Source organism: Nematolebias whitei, chromosome 23 (genome assembly GCF_014905685.2).
Source record: "Nematolebias whitei isolate Nwh7 chromosome 23, NemWhi1, whole genome shotgun sequence".
Taxonomy (NCBI): domain Eukaryota; kingdom Metazoa; phylum Chordata; class Actinopteri; order Cyprinodontiformes; family Rivulidae; genus Nematolebias; species Nematolebias whitei.
This window is the reverse complement of record NC_056520.1, coordinates 17457333-17470631: the sequence shown is the minus strand read 5'-3', so window position 1 is coordinate 17470631 and position 13299 is coordinate 17457333. Positions and strand designations below refer to the sequence as shown.

Here is a 13299-nt window from a genome sequence, read left to right as displayed (position 1 = left end):
AAGTGAAATTGCAAATGGCCAAGCATTTCTGATCTCTTTTGAAAAAATGAGCTTCACTACCTTTGTAGGGTGTCATGACAGAAAATACAGAAAAACTGATTTAATTCATGGACATTTTCATTATTATTTAAGACAGACCCTAAAATCCACAGACTGCTTTATTGTTGGAGTGAAGCTGATCTTTTGTAGATAATTCTCACAACAAATGAACTATAACACAAGCGCGATGTGAATTTTTTTTAAATGCTTCCATGTTTTCGAATATTTTCAGACAAATTCAAGCCAAATTAATAGGCCTCTGATGGCAGCTGATAAAATGTTGACAGTCATGGAGTCATATGAGAATTAAAAAGGACAATCATTTTGGAAATATGTGCACAAAATTGTCGGGAAGCTTTAAAAAAACAAAACAGATATTCCAGCAGCTCACACCTAAAAATTAAAAAAATACAGACTCAAGACTTGCACCAGAATTGAATTCAAAATCTTACTTCTGACCTACAAAGCCCTCAACAACCTAGCTCCATCTTGTATTCGACATCTTACTGTTCCATATTTTCATAACAGAGCACATCACTCTCAGACTGCAGGCTTACTCGCAGTTCCTAGAGTTTCCGAAAGCAGAATGGGAGGAAGATCGTTCTTTAACTTTAAATGCTTTACATGTGGTAATGGAGTTGGGGAGTGATTTTGTTGTTTTGTTTATGTTTACACATTTCCTGCTTACCCGTCAAGCAGCTGCAGGCGGAAAGAATCGCTTTGCCAAAACCAGAATCGCGCAGTCTTTTAACTGCGGGTTTGTCTTTCAATGAGGACGCTGTGAAAAAATTTAAAATGTCAATAAATTTGTTAAGAAAATGGATCTTGATAAAATGCTTGATGCTTACGTGGTCTGACAATAAGGATTAACAGGAACACCAGAACCGCTAGAAGGATTATCACTACTACTACTGTTCCAATAATAAGGCCAGAATTGTCAGAGTCTACAAAACAAAACAAAAAGAGGCAATTATTTCAACAGTTCATTCTTCCTTCCACTCTCTGTCTCAGAGTACTGATATATTTCAGGATTTAATGGACATCTGTAGTGACTCGCCTGTGAGGAAAGGGTTTGTCACGGCGTCACTCGACATGTTGCTGACAGGATTCGTCAATATACAGAAAAATGAACGTGAAGCAGTCTCCTAAAAATCACACGGAAAAACAAAATTAGCAACAATCTCTAAAACCAAACCATACTCCCAATTTTATTCCCTTCTTTGACTTGATTATAAACACCGGGGAGTTAAAGTCACATGTCAGTCATTATAAAGTAGCGTTCTGAGGTAAACGTTATGAACAGCATCTTTCCTAGTTCAGTCCGCACTGAGGGAACACTGCAAGTAATAATGTCCTGAGAGTGCACGCTGTAACTGCACTTACGCAGAGACGTGTAGGAGGAGATGTATGAAGGCAACAGACCAAGAAGTGATTTAAAGATAAAAATATACTGATGAGAGAGTCTGCGTGAAGTTAATGATGACCAGTTAACCAGTGAATACAGGGTGCAGTGGTGGGTACGGTAGTTACAGACAGTTATGAATCATAACGCACCATGGTAGACAGTATCCAACATCTGCAGGGTGCTTGTAGGAGCGTTCATGTAAATAATGTCACCGTAATCAATGGAGGGAAAAATTTGCAGCTACCAGGTGTTTCCTAGCATTCAAAGTTAGACAGGATCTATTTCTGAAAAAGAAACCCAGTTTAACGTTGAGTTTCCTTACCAAGTTTTCAAGATGAGGCTTAAAATTTCCTCCCAGGCTCTGATCGAGGTGGCAGCTTCAATTTCTCCTCCCCCGTTTTTTTCCTTCCTCCTGCTCTGCTCTCTGTCTGTCTGAAGCGCCTGGGTCTCATCTCCCGAACATAAATTAAGAAGATTATAGATTTGGTATTGTGGGCGTTCAACTCTATTGATAAGATTTTTTCATCAAAACGACAAGGTCCTGGGGAACCGGCATGTCCAGCTGAGACTCACGCTGTGGGGTACGTCATGGATTAGTGGGGAGTGTGGCAGTTGATGTGCCTCTCTGTTCTGTCTCAAGAGGATGTTGAAGACGTTTACATATTTGGACTTATGATAGCAGGGACTCTGCTTTTTGGCATAGGCGGGGCTCTGCTTTATCGACTTTTGAAGAAGACAGCGGGAGCAGTTTTGGCCATGGAAAAGCTCCCGAGTCAGTGTGAAGGTCTGGTCCTCACTGTGGGAACTTTAAATCGTCTGGTCTACGAGCTTGACCGTAAGTCAGTCAGAGTCAGAGTCAGAGTCAGAGTTTCTTTATTGTCATTCGCACCTCATGTGGTACATGTGGTGGAGCGAAATTATGTACATAGGGTCCCAGTTACATCCAACAATAAAATGTATAAGAAAAACAGTAACATCTAAGATATGAACTAAGAAAAACATCAACTAAATATACACTAAGCACTCATAACATAAAACATTGAACATCAGCACAAACATGAACATGAGTCTGTGAGCAGATGTGCACGCATGAACACATCAACAAGGTGGAGGCGATTGAGAATCGCAGACCACCTGCGGCTTCTGGGACTCGTCAGCGTGGTGGGTTCGACCTTGAAGGAGACTCATAGCATGGATCAGTGAAACTTAATTCCACAATTAGGCTTTTTCGGAACCAGAACGCCCAGATGGACTCAAGGCTGAAGAAAAAATCTGTCTGCCTGAAGAAAAACAAATATTAAGCTTATCTAATCTGACTCCCAATGGCCTCGGAGACGGGCTGACTATCAAATTTCTCCTGGGACGTGAGTACCCAAGGACAAAAGCTTCATCTATCGCCCCCCCCCCCCCCCCCCCATCCCCCACGAGAACTCTCTGTGCAGGCTTATCAGAACTGCTGGCTGGAAACAACATCTTCAGAAACTGTGGCTGATCTGAAAAAAAAAAAAGCTCATGGACAAATCTCAACACCTTGATGTCAAATGCAAATGTAATCATGTTTTATTGTGCTTGCTGGTAGAGTTTTTTGATGTCTCATATCGTGTCCTGATAGACAAGACGTGAAGATCTTTTTTTGTAATACCACTATCTACCCTCAAGTTTCTCCCCCTTTTCCTATCTAAGATTATTATCTGATAAGGATAAAATGGCCGCGCTCTCCTGTAGTTGCAGCTTCGTGCACTCCGCCCGTCTTTCGGACGACTGTACGTACATATTCGCGTTGTACCTCGGTGCAATTCAAATAAAGTTTATTCTGATTCTAAAAGAGAGATGCGAATCAACCAAGATACCCAAGAATTTGTAAGAATAGACAAACTCAATAGGAACAGCATGAAGATAAAATATAAGGACGGACTGCTGGGACCGACTTCCTGTTTGAAAACAAAATCCCTTTGGTTTTGTCAGAATTTAGCACCAGTTTGAGACGGAACAAATCTGACTGGATGATGTCAAAAGCTGAAAAATCTTAGCTCGACAATAAACAACTGTGTCATCAGTATAGAAATGTAAGGATGTATCAGGAATAATCTGACCTACATTACTTGTGTAGATTGTGAAGAGGGTGGGTCTTAACACTGAGCCTTGTGGTACACCATTGTTAACAGTTAGATAGCTGGAAGAAGTACCATTATGATGAACACATTGCCTCCGATCTGAGAATTAGAGAACCGACCAATAGTGTGATTTGAAAAACCAATTTCTGAGAGCTTATGACATAAGATGTCAATTTCTACTGTGTTAAAAGCTTTAGACAGGTCTTAGTAAAGTGCAGCACAATAATTCTTGTCATCCAATGCTTCAACGACATCATTAAAAACCTTTAGCGAAGCCGTCATTGTGCTGTTTCCTGAAAATGTTGTAATAGTGTAATAGTAAGATGTCACAAAGACTCTAGGGCAAGAAGGTGGGTTGAGGCCAGTGATTTAGTTTTCTCTGGGCCTCGTCGCCTTGTTTATATTAATGTGCTGATATGCTTGAATAGCCCTGCTGTAATATATAACGCAACTTAGACCATATCGATATTGTCTGATCTTATATCTTGCATGAAAATAGAGAATTTTTTAAAGAAATTCTTGATATATCACCCAGCCTTAGGCGGTGGACAGGTTTATAAAAAAAAAAAGTATTTGAGTTATGTAATATGAGATTTTGTGGATTTGAGTTGTGTCAGCATTAAAACTGTTAATCCAAACAGGTCGCTCAAAGGGTCATCTACAACAGGTAAGATATTAACTGCTCATAACCTGCCACTTCAAACTGTCCGATCTAAACGTTTCGCACGTTGATGTCGATGTTCGGGTAAGAATGAATCATAGAAATCTGGTTACGATCGATTCACTCGCCGCCACCTTCATTCTGCTCGTACCTCATTTATTGTCAGCGTGTTGGATGTTTCTGATCTTTCCTGTTCATCAACTATCCACTTGACTTGGACCAATTGTGCCTGATCGTTGACGTGGGGGTTACACATCAAAACATATGAAGTCGCAGTTTTCTTTTTCACTGAAATTGTAGGTTTCAGGACTGGATCTAATAGAAACAAGAACAAACATCAGTTTGAGTCAAACAATACAAAATAAAAAAGCAGACGTATTAAAGTGAAAGTTCTTCGACTTACGTAAGACCTGGAGTTTCTGTGAGCTGATGACTTTGTTGCTGATCTCAACCGTGTACGTGCCGCTGAACGCTGTAGTCAACCTGCTGATCGTCAAAACTCCATCTGCTTGATTCAAGGAAGCGTGATCTAAAAGAACGACTGAAATTAGTCTCTGCTCCTTTTGCGTTTTTAAAACCTGATTAATTTTTATTATAAGTGGCATCGAATGCCTAAAAGCAAGATGGGGAAAATAAATATGTAGGAAAACACTGACAGAAAGCTACAAAACTGACAAATCACCATACAATTAACTGTTATTTACATGATTTATAAAAATGGAGGGTTTTGTATTTACACTGGATCTCTGCTACAATACTACATCCTATTTAAAGGGATGGTTCAGACATTTTAAACTTTGTTCAACTTTACACATATTTACACCGATTCATTTTAGGCTTCTAGCATTTACAGTAATTTATTATTTTAAATCTTACTTCCAACATACAAAGCCCTCAACAACCTAGCTCCATCTTATATTACAGATCTTATTGTTCCATATTTTCATAACAGTGTTTCCCCTGGATAACTCGCCATGGCAGGGCACTCATCTCATCCAGTGTTTCCTCAACCATTACACAAGCGGGGCGCCCCACCTCGTCACCAGAACTGAGCACCCCGCCTACCAAACCAAACTTGGCACGCCCCCCCACACCTGGCACTGACATAGCACTAAGCTAGTGGCGCAAAATACAGGCTCTCTGGCTAAAAAGCTAAAGGCAGCGCTCATGTTACCTCTTCTCTCAAGCTGAACACCACATACACACACACACACCAACTGTCTATATAAACAACGCATAACGCGTCATGCTAAGCTAGCAACACGCAATACAGACACTCTAGCTAAAAAGCTAAAGGCGCCTCTTCCCTCTAGCTCAACCCCCGACCCCCCCAACACTCAAAAACTGTTGTTACAAGCTGCACTCAGACATGTCTCCGTCGCCCCCCCAACACTCAAAAACTGTTGTTACAAGCTGCACTCAGACATGTCTCCATCGCCCCCCCCGTCAACAAAAACCATGGATGAGATGAGCACCCCGCCATGGCAAGTTAACTAGGGGAAACACTTTCTGTGATTTTTCTCGACCGGGGGTGGGGGGATGTTGTTGCACGCTGTTTGTTTTGAAGGGGGGGGAGGGCACAGCTACAGATGAGCTGCGCTGTTTATACCGGCAGTTTGAGACTGGGGGGGTCCAGCGTGAGGGGAGAGACAGCTCACGCACTTTTTAGCTAGTGTGCCTGTATTGCGCGCCGCTAGCTTAGCGTTAGGCCAGTGCCGACAGGTGCGGGGGAGGGGTGTTTGTGCGCAGTTTGGTTTGGTAGGCGAGGCGCTCGGTTCTGTTAACGGGGGCGGTGCACCCCACTTGTATAATGGTAGGGGAAACATTGAGAGCACTTCGCTCTCAGACTGCAGGTTTACTTGCGGTTCCTAGAGTTTCCAAGAGCAGAACGGGAGGAAGACCTTTCAGTAGTCAGGCTCCTCTCTTGTGGAAACCAACTTCCAGTTGCTGCCCGTGAGGCTTGTGCACCTTCAAAACTGGGCTTAAGCCTTTCCTTTTTGATAAATCCTATGGTTAGGGTTGGCTTCGGTTTCCTGAGCTACCCCCTAGTTATGCTGCTATACGCTTACTTACTTACTTAGTTTATTTTAACATATTAAAGACAGCAGAGTCACTTTATGGCCAGTTTGTCCTCCAGATGTCTAAGTTGAATGGTGACCAGATAGTCGGAACATAGACCGACGTGGATCGCTGGCGTCTCAAAACAACTCCAGTCTTAACAATATCATTGCAGTTAATGCCATTTCATATATCTCTATTACGCTCTACGCTAGTTCATAGATTCAAGGTTTAAATTAACCCGGATCCTTCATGTCCTCTGGCAGACTGCTGCTAAGTCTGCATTAACACATCAACATATAACTCAGACGTAATCCAGTTACAAGAAAGGAAACTAATTTAGCACCTTAAATATTTACGCAGAATTCAGTGTTCTGCTTTATGAATGATGTCACAGCTGATAATACACTCGCCAATCATAACTATTTGACACATCACTTCTAAAAATAAAGTATCCCTTTAAGTCTGTAGCCTTAAAGAGAGCCCTTAAATAATCAAGTTTGACATGACTGTAACTGGTGAGCGTACCCTTAAATTCACGATAGTATTCAGGCTTCTCACTGTTAAACCACTCCACAGCGAGGTCGATGTTGTGCTTCCAGGTCACACTAGAGATGCTACCGTCCACAGGACCAGGCTGGAGGACCACTGTGCCACCAACCCTTACGTTTATACTGGGAAGTTCTTTCAGGGCTAAAGAATGAAAACAAAAATCAACAAATTTACTATAGAAGGGCATCTTTAACATTTCACACCGTTATTATTATCCACCCATTGTCTTTTTCAACTCTAGTTTATGTCTAAATAGCAAAACATCTGGAAAAGTTCTTGACACTTTCCAACAAATGGTTATAATTTAGGAGATTTTTTTAAAAGATATATTCAATTAAGACATCACTTTAATGCAAATATCTTAAAAAAAGCAGGATACAAGGCACTTAATTAGCATTATTATAGACGCAAGTAAAGAAACACTGACTAAGACTTAGTCAGTGTCACAAATGGAAAAGACACTACAATGTACATTTAGGTCGGACGAGAGAAAGAGGCTAGAACAGAATGATCTGAAGAAGATTGCATAAATATTTGTAGCTCTGATTCATGGACTTTACACCCAGTGTGAAGGAACGCCAAAGTAAAAATGATGAACTTTGTAAATGTTGGAGGGAACGTCACGTGGGGGTATACATCAGAAGGCCACTTCCACATGTTTACGGAGCGTCCCAAGATTTCCCCCTACTGGACAGATGTGGTTAAAACAGTGCAACGAATTATAGGGCCACAGCTGGAGAGCTTCAGCATATTTTATATGAACAAACCAAACAGACTGAAGAAACAAGACATACGTTTATTACAAATATTCCAGGTGGATAATAAAAAGGCAGTAACCTGAAAATGGTTAAATGGGGGGAACCACCGAACTGTTGCAGAATGGATGGACGTGACACAGGGACTTCATGCTATGGAGCGACTAACTTTTCCCCTCTGTCTTTCTTTAGAAAAATAGAAATGTTTGATAAGAAAGCATTAGACTTATCAAGTATCTTGTGCACGCTCCAACCAGAAAACATGAGAAATATTTTACTTTTTTCTCACTTGGTGGCTCTTTTAAATATTTTGCATTGTCGGCCCTTTTGTTGTTGTTTTGCGCGTTATCCCACACTAGATTAAAAGCAAAAACATCTGGACTTCATCTGTAACTGAAGACGTTTCGCTTCTCATCCAAGGAGCTTTCTCAATTCAAACAGAGAGTGTGGGGTTCGAGTTGTAAAGCTAAGCTAAGCTAGATGCGCACCGTATTTAACGGCGTTAAAGTCACATCAGTCGAAAAAAAAGCATCATGAAGAGGAAAAAAAAACATCGCTTCTGCGTATAAGTCGTGTTTATTATGCATCACCGCTAACCCCACGGAAATGTGCGCCGGTGTCGTGACAAAAAAAATTGATTGGCGGCCGCGGGAGTGCGCACAAGACTCGCTGTTGCAATTCTTCGAAATTTAACAAGATTAACACTTAAAAACAATTATTTGTTTTGACATTATAGCAAAGGCGTGTCTCGGTTTAACTTTTCCTTAATGAATTCACTTTAATGGTCAATGTTTGGTGGGGGCGGGTAGCGGTACAGGAACAACATATATGCAAAACTGTAGTTGTCAAAAGCCTAGAGGGCCCTCTAGTGGCTGCAAATGGTAATGTTTACTCTGGTTCATGTCAGTATGAACATTTAAAGCATCAGCCAAAAATTGTGTTATGAATAGGCCTGTCACGATAACAAATTTTACTGGGCGATTAATTGTCTCAGAAATTATTGCGATAAACGATAATATTGTTTGAAATTTGACAATAATTAGTAATTATTAGGGGTGCAGAAAAAATTGTTTTTTCGATGAATCTAGATTCTTAGTTCTGGCGATTCCGAATTGTTTCTAAAGATCCAAAAATTGATTTTAAAATGAATTTAAGTTTTATATTTTTTCCACTCTTACTCCCTGTTCGGCCACCGTAGAATTGAGCCGTGTAGGGGGGTCGGGCGCGGGCGCGACGCCGTACAGCAAGCTGGTTAGCCAGCTCCCTTTATCTGAATGGAGCCTGCTAGCATGGAGGAGGGAGACAGCGCGATTCAACTCGCTGCTTCGTCTTTAAAAATCATTTCAGATCCTACAATGTTCCGGTGAAGACAGACACAGTTGTTTACAAGAAGCGTAAAATAAAATTGCGGGACAGTATTTTGGATATACGACAAAATTCACGGAAGATGAAAGCGAAGCAGCCGACCAGCGAACTCTGCAACAAACTTCCAGCTGATTCCCCAAAGGCTGTGAAGATTTCCATCTCCGGCTATATCACAAAGAATTTATGAGCAGACAGCTCATTGGAAGGCGAGGGGTTTAAATTTATTTTTAATACGATGGATTCAACGTACGTTATTCCTTCACGTAGCTTTTTTTTTTTTTTGCGATAAAGCAGCACCATAACTTCACCATGAAACAACGGATGGGAGAAGCTCTGATGCAGCTGCAGCTCAAAGGGAACTGCTTTTTCTCATATTACACTAAAACTTATAGACAAGTTGTACAACAAACTTAATGTAATTTGTCTTTTTAACAGGTTGAAGAGATGAGACACACATCACCTGGAGCCAGTTCTAAATGATACAGTTTATGGTTTATAAATTATGGTTCTGAAGAGGTTTTTGTGCAAACTTGCACAGGTTTTGAAATTTTGTTAAAGATTTACTAAATATGAATCAATTCATATTAGGTTAAGTTTTGAAAATATAACAAATGTTAGAGCAATATGGTTAAAAATAACTGAAGTCTGTATTTTATGTTGAGTTAAAGGTTAATATACTATGGTATGCTGAAGTCTGTTTACTTTTATATTTATATATTTTGAATTATTTGTCTGTGATGGACTGGAGACCTGTCCCGGTGTCCCCCTGCCTCTCACACAGTGATGGCTGATATGGGCACCAGTGATACCAGTGACTCAAAAAGGAAGAAGTGGGTAAAGATGATGGATAATTTGTTCCTAGATTATTATTATTTTAATTGAGGCAACTAAGCTAACCTAATACTGGTAATTTAAGTTACAGAATTTTATGCCCTCCTATATTTTTTCCTATTTTTGGTATAAATATAAAATGAATAAAAAATATTTCATACAGTAAAATAAATAAATGGTACATTGTGGTTTAATCTTTTCAACTTGTCAGTTACATAATTGAAACAAAATTTATGACTATTTCAACAGAAAAATCGTTTCCGAATCGAAAAATTAATTTTAAATCGTATCATGACACTAAAAATCGGAATCGAATCGGATCGTCTGACACAGAGATTCGCACCCCTAGTTATTATTGTCAAATTTAAGAAGAAATGTTTTCCATCTTATTTTATTTTGAGTGTAGTACCTTTTTTTTTTGACCACCGAATGGCACAATGAGACTGTTTGAACCGAAGGATGGATAGTGTGGGAGCAAGCAGCATGTCTTGTAAGAAAAATGGAAGGGAGGCGCTTTGGAGCTTTGACAAAACGGAGGGTTTTCCTCAAGGTCGGCCTGTTAGCTTAGCTCGTAGCTTAGCTTCTCAGCTTAGCTGCTTTTAATGATCCAAAAACGTGAGTTTGGATCATTAAAATAGATTTTAAAGAGAAAAGAGAAAGAGAGGGGTCAGTGAAGAGCACCAGAGTTGAGCCGTTTGTCATCCAGCGTCTTCAGAAAGAGACACACACGAAGAAATGATAAAGCCGATAAATGAAAACGAGGCCGGTAATTTTCATTCATCGTGCGATTAATTGATTTATTGTTTATCGCGACAGGCCTAGTTATGAATATAGAAAAAAATAAAAAGTATATAAGTCACAGGACTGTCAAATCTATGAAGAAACTGCGACGTATCGCCGGAAAATACGGGTATGCATTTTTCCTCTCAGTCCTCACAATAGGGTTCGTTAAGATTTCATTAGTTTATTTACAGTGGAGCCACTCTGGTGACATGAATGAAATTCCTGATATGCTTGTTCTTGTCATATGTTCATAAAAAAATTAAAAATTGTCAATAAAAACTGTTAAAATAATTATAACAGCAAACAAATAGCGTAGGTTTTTTTATTTCTTTTTTTGTCTTCTGGTTTTCTGCACTGTATCCTGATCTGCCATTAAACAATGTAATGGACTGCTGATTTACTCTTAATATTTAAACATTTATCAAATATAGCACGATATATACCTGCTGCTTCTTCACTGGCATGTGAGTATTAAAGCTGAACTACGTATATTTAAGTATTTATCCCATTTTTAAAAGCACGTTTACACGGAATGGAAAACGTTTTGTTTTACCCATCAACACCGCTGAAACAGACTACTTCCTGGAAATATGATAGCTGGACACACACATCAGGTCATACCCATGGTCACACCACTCCTAATCTGGTTTCTAAAACACTTTATAGACAAATATGTGACCATAATAATAACAATAAGAACAATAATTATAATAAAAACTGTATTTTGTTTTCACGAGTTAAGTCAATGCATACGTCTAATATCTGGGTCAGAAAACACGAAATGCTTTACAAAATCTTTGAATATTTAGTGAAATGTTCATGGTTACGCTCATAAAACTTTCAACAATACTTAAAAAACAAAACAATTAAAGACAAAAAAAAACTTACCGGAAGTACTTATTGCTAAATGACATAGCACGATAGCCAGAAAGCTAACCGAAGGAAACATCTTCGAAATTAAACTAAAGACTTTCGAGCAAAAAAACAAGAAAACAAAACAACTAGTCGCTTACATGATCTGCCTCAGATAGATATGAGTTATATATGTCTGTTAGCTAATAAAATATAAGTTAAATGAGGTCGAGCAACCTTAAGGACGTTTCTAACTTCAGCCTGAAGAACCGAAAGTAAAAAAAAAAAACTGGTGACCACACCCAGGGACGAAGTATCGTTCCAGCCATAGATATAATCACCAGATGCCTCATTGGCTGCTGCGGCGCAGGATTTTCGGCCGCCATCTTGATACGGTCGTCCTTATTCGGTTAAAGCAGATGTCTCAGCACTTCGCAGCTTATTTCTGTTCAGATCGACGGACTGTTGACGTCATGTCTCGTGGGATAACTTTTCAAAAGTAAGATGAACATATTATTGTTAGTATTTTGTGAATATAATATTACTGTACTGTATTTATGTCCACCAGCTGATGTGATGTTCAGTGTAACACGATGTTCAGCTGCAATGAAGCTGACTGAGATCTGATGACAGGAATATTTTTCTAACAAGCATACTCACAATTTCAGCAGCTTTGGTTCATTATCAAGAGACATGTATCATAATTGGAGTTTTGTTTAAGTTCTAGGAAATAAAAAAATAAAACTGGGGAGAATATGGGAAATAGAAAATAAGGTTGACCTCCTTTGTACAATGTTTTTGTGTAGACACAGATCTCCTGTTTTCATTTTGAAGGTTTCCCAAAGAACAAGATGTGAGGAAGAGGAGGAAGTATCTTTGAGGAGGATTCATCTGAGCAGTGAGGATTTTAAACTGGAGGATTTTGATCAAACTGATCAGACTGTCCGACAGAGAGATGGTGTGGTACCATCGGTTCACCTTCAAAGAGTAGGAGCATCATTATAAGTTCATTAGAGTTCATAAAGTTACATATTTTATTGTCAGTCACAAGGTGAGACACCTCCATGTGTTTATATGAACAGGTAACTATAGACTGTAAAGTTCATATTCATGATGTTTTTTCATTTCAGCTTGAAAACTGCAGGACTACAGGAACTCAACAAAAGCTGGAGCTGCTCTGTCTGTGGCCTCTCAGGAACGTGCACGTCACACACACACTCTCAGGAACGTGCATGTCACACACACAACCTCAGGAACGTGCACGTCACACACACAACCTTAGCCTCATGATGTGAGTATTTCTATTTTAAACTTTTATTTTTTCATTTAGCCTTTATTTATCCAGGTAGTCTCATTGAGTCACGAGAACTCATTTTCTAGAGAGACCTGTTTAGGAGCAGATGGTGGGGGTTGAGTGCCTTGCTCAGGGGCCCAGAGTGGGGCCTATGAGGGTGGAGGCAGGTGTGGGTGTTTCACCTTTTCCACCTCATTTTGATGATGACGGTACCGGGAGTTGAACCTGCGACTTTCCCATCACAGGCCCATCTTGTAACCTCTGCACCACCACTCCCCCACATACCATCATATCATAATGGTCATGGTCGTACTAAAATCTCACTGGTTTCCTTCCAGATGTGTTAAACAACTACTGGTCCCCTGATGTTTCCAGGTGTCTGTGGTCAGTGGATGAAAAGCCTGGCATGAACAAGATGATGCTGGAGATCATCATTTGACGAGAGCTCCCACCTTCTAACTGAAGAACAAGAGCAGCTCAGTGATTCCCTCAAGGCTCAGTGAAGGTGCTGAGAGCTGCAGAGAGGCTGATCCATGGAGCTTCAACACAGCAACCTCCAAACATGTCCACCCTCACACACATCGTCCATG

General features: G+C 40.0%; 1 protein-coding gene across 1 annotated transcript; it reads right to left on the bottom strand.

The window, feature by feature from the left end:
* Positions 1 to 659: 659 nt before the first annotated feature.
* LOC119429083 lies at positions 660 to 11700 on the bottom strand. Its single transcript, XM_037696801.1, has 7 exons — positions 11452 to 11700; positions 6806 to 6970; positions 4623 to 4748; positions 4371 to 4534; positions 1097 to 1184; positions 888 to 983; positions 660 to 817 (listed from the first exon to the last, which is right to left on the bottom strand). Exons 1-7 carry the CDS (start codon positions 11510 to 11512, stop codon positions 660 to 662), a joined length of 858 nt encoding a protein of 285 aa, XP_037552729.1. The 5' UTR covers positions 11513 to 11700.
* Between the last annotated feature and the right edge of the window lie 1599 nt (positions 11701 to 13299).

What these genes read in the sequence shown, in the direction of transcription:
- LOC119429083 (XM_037696801.1), bottom strand. Translation starts at nt 11,512, where the DNA reads ATGTTTCCTTCGGTTAGCTTTCTGGCTATCGTGCTATGTCATTTAGCA. An exon ending in ACAGAAACTCCAGGTCTTAC is followed by an intron (nt 4,535 to 4,622) that starts GTAAGTCGAAGA and finishes TGTTTCTATTAG; the next exon opens with ATCCAGTCCTGAAACCTACA. An exon ending in GACAAACCCTTTCCTCACAG is followed by an intron (nt 984 to 1,096) that starts GCGAGTCACTAC and finishes TTTGTTTTGTAG; the next exon opens with ACTCTGACAATTCTGGCCTT.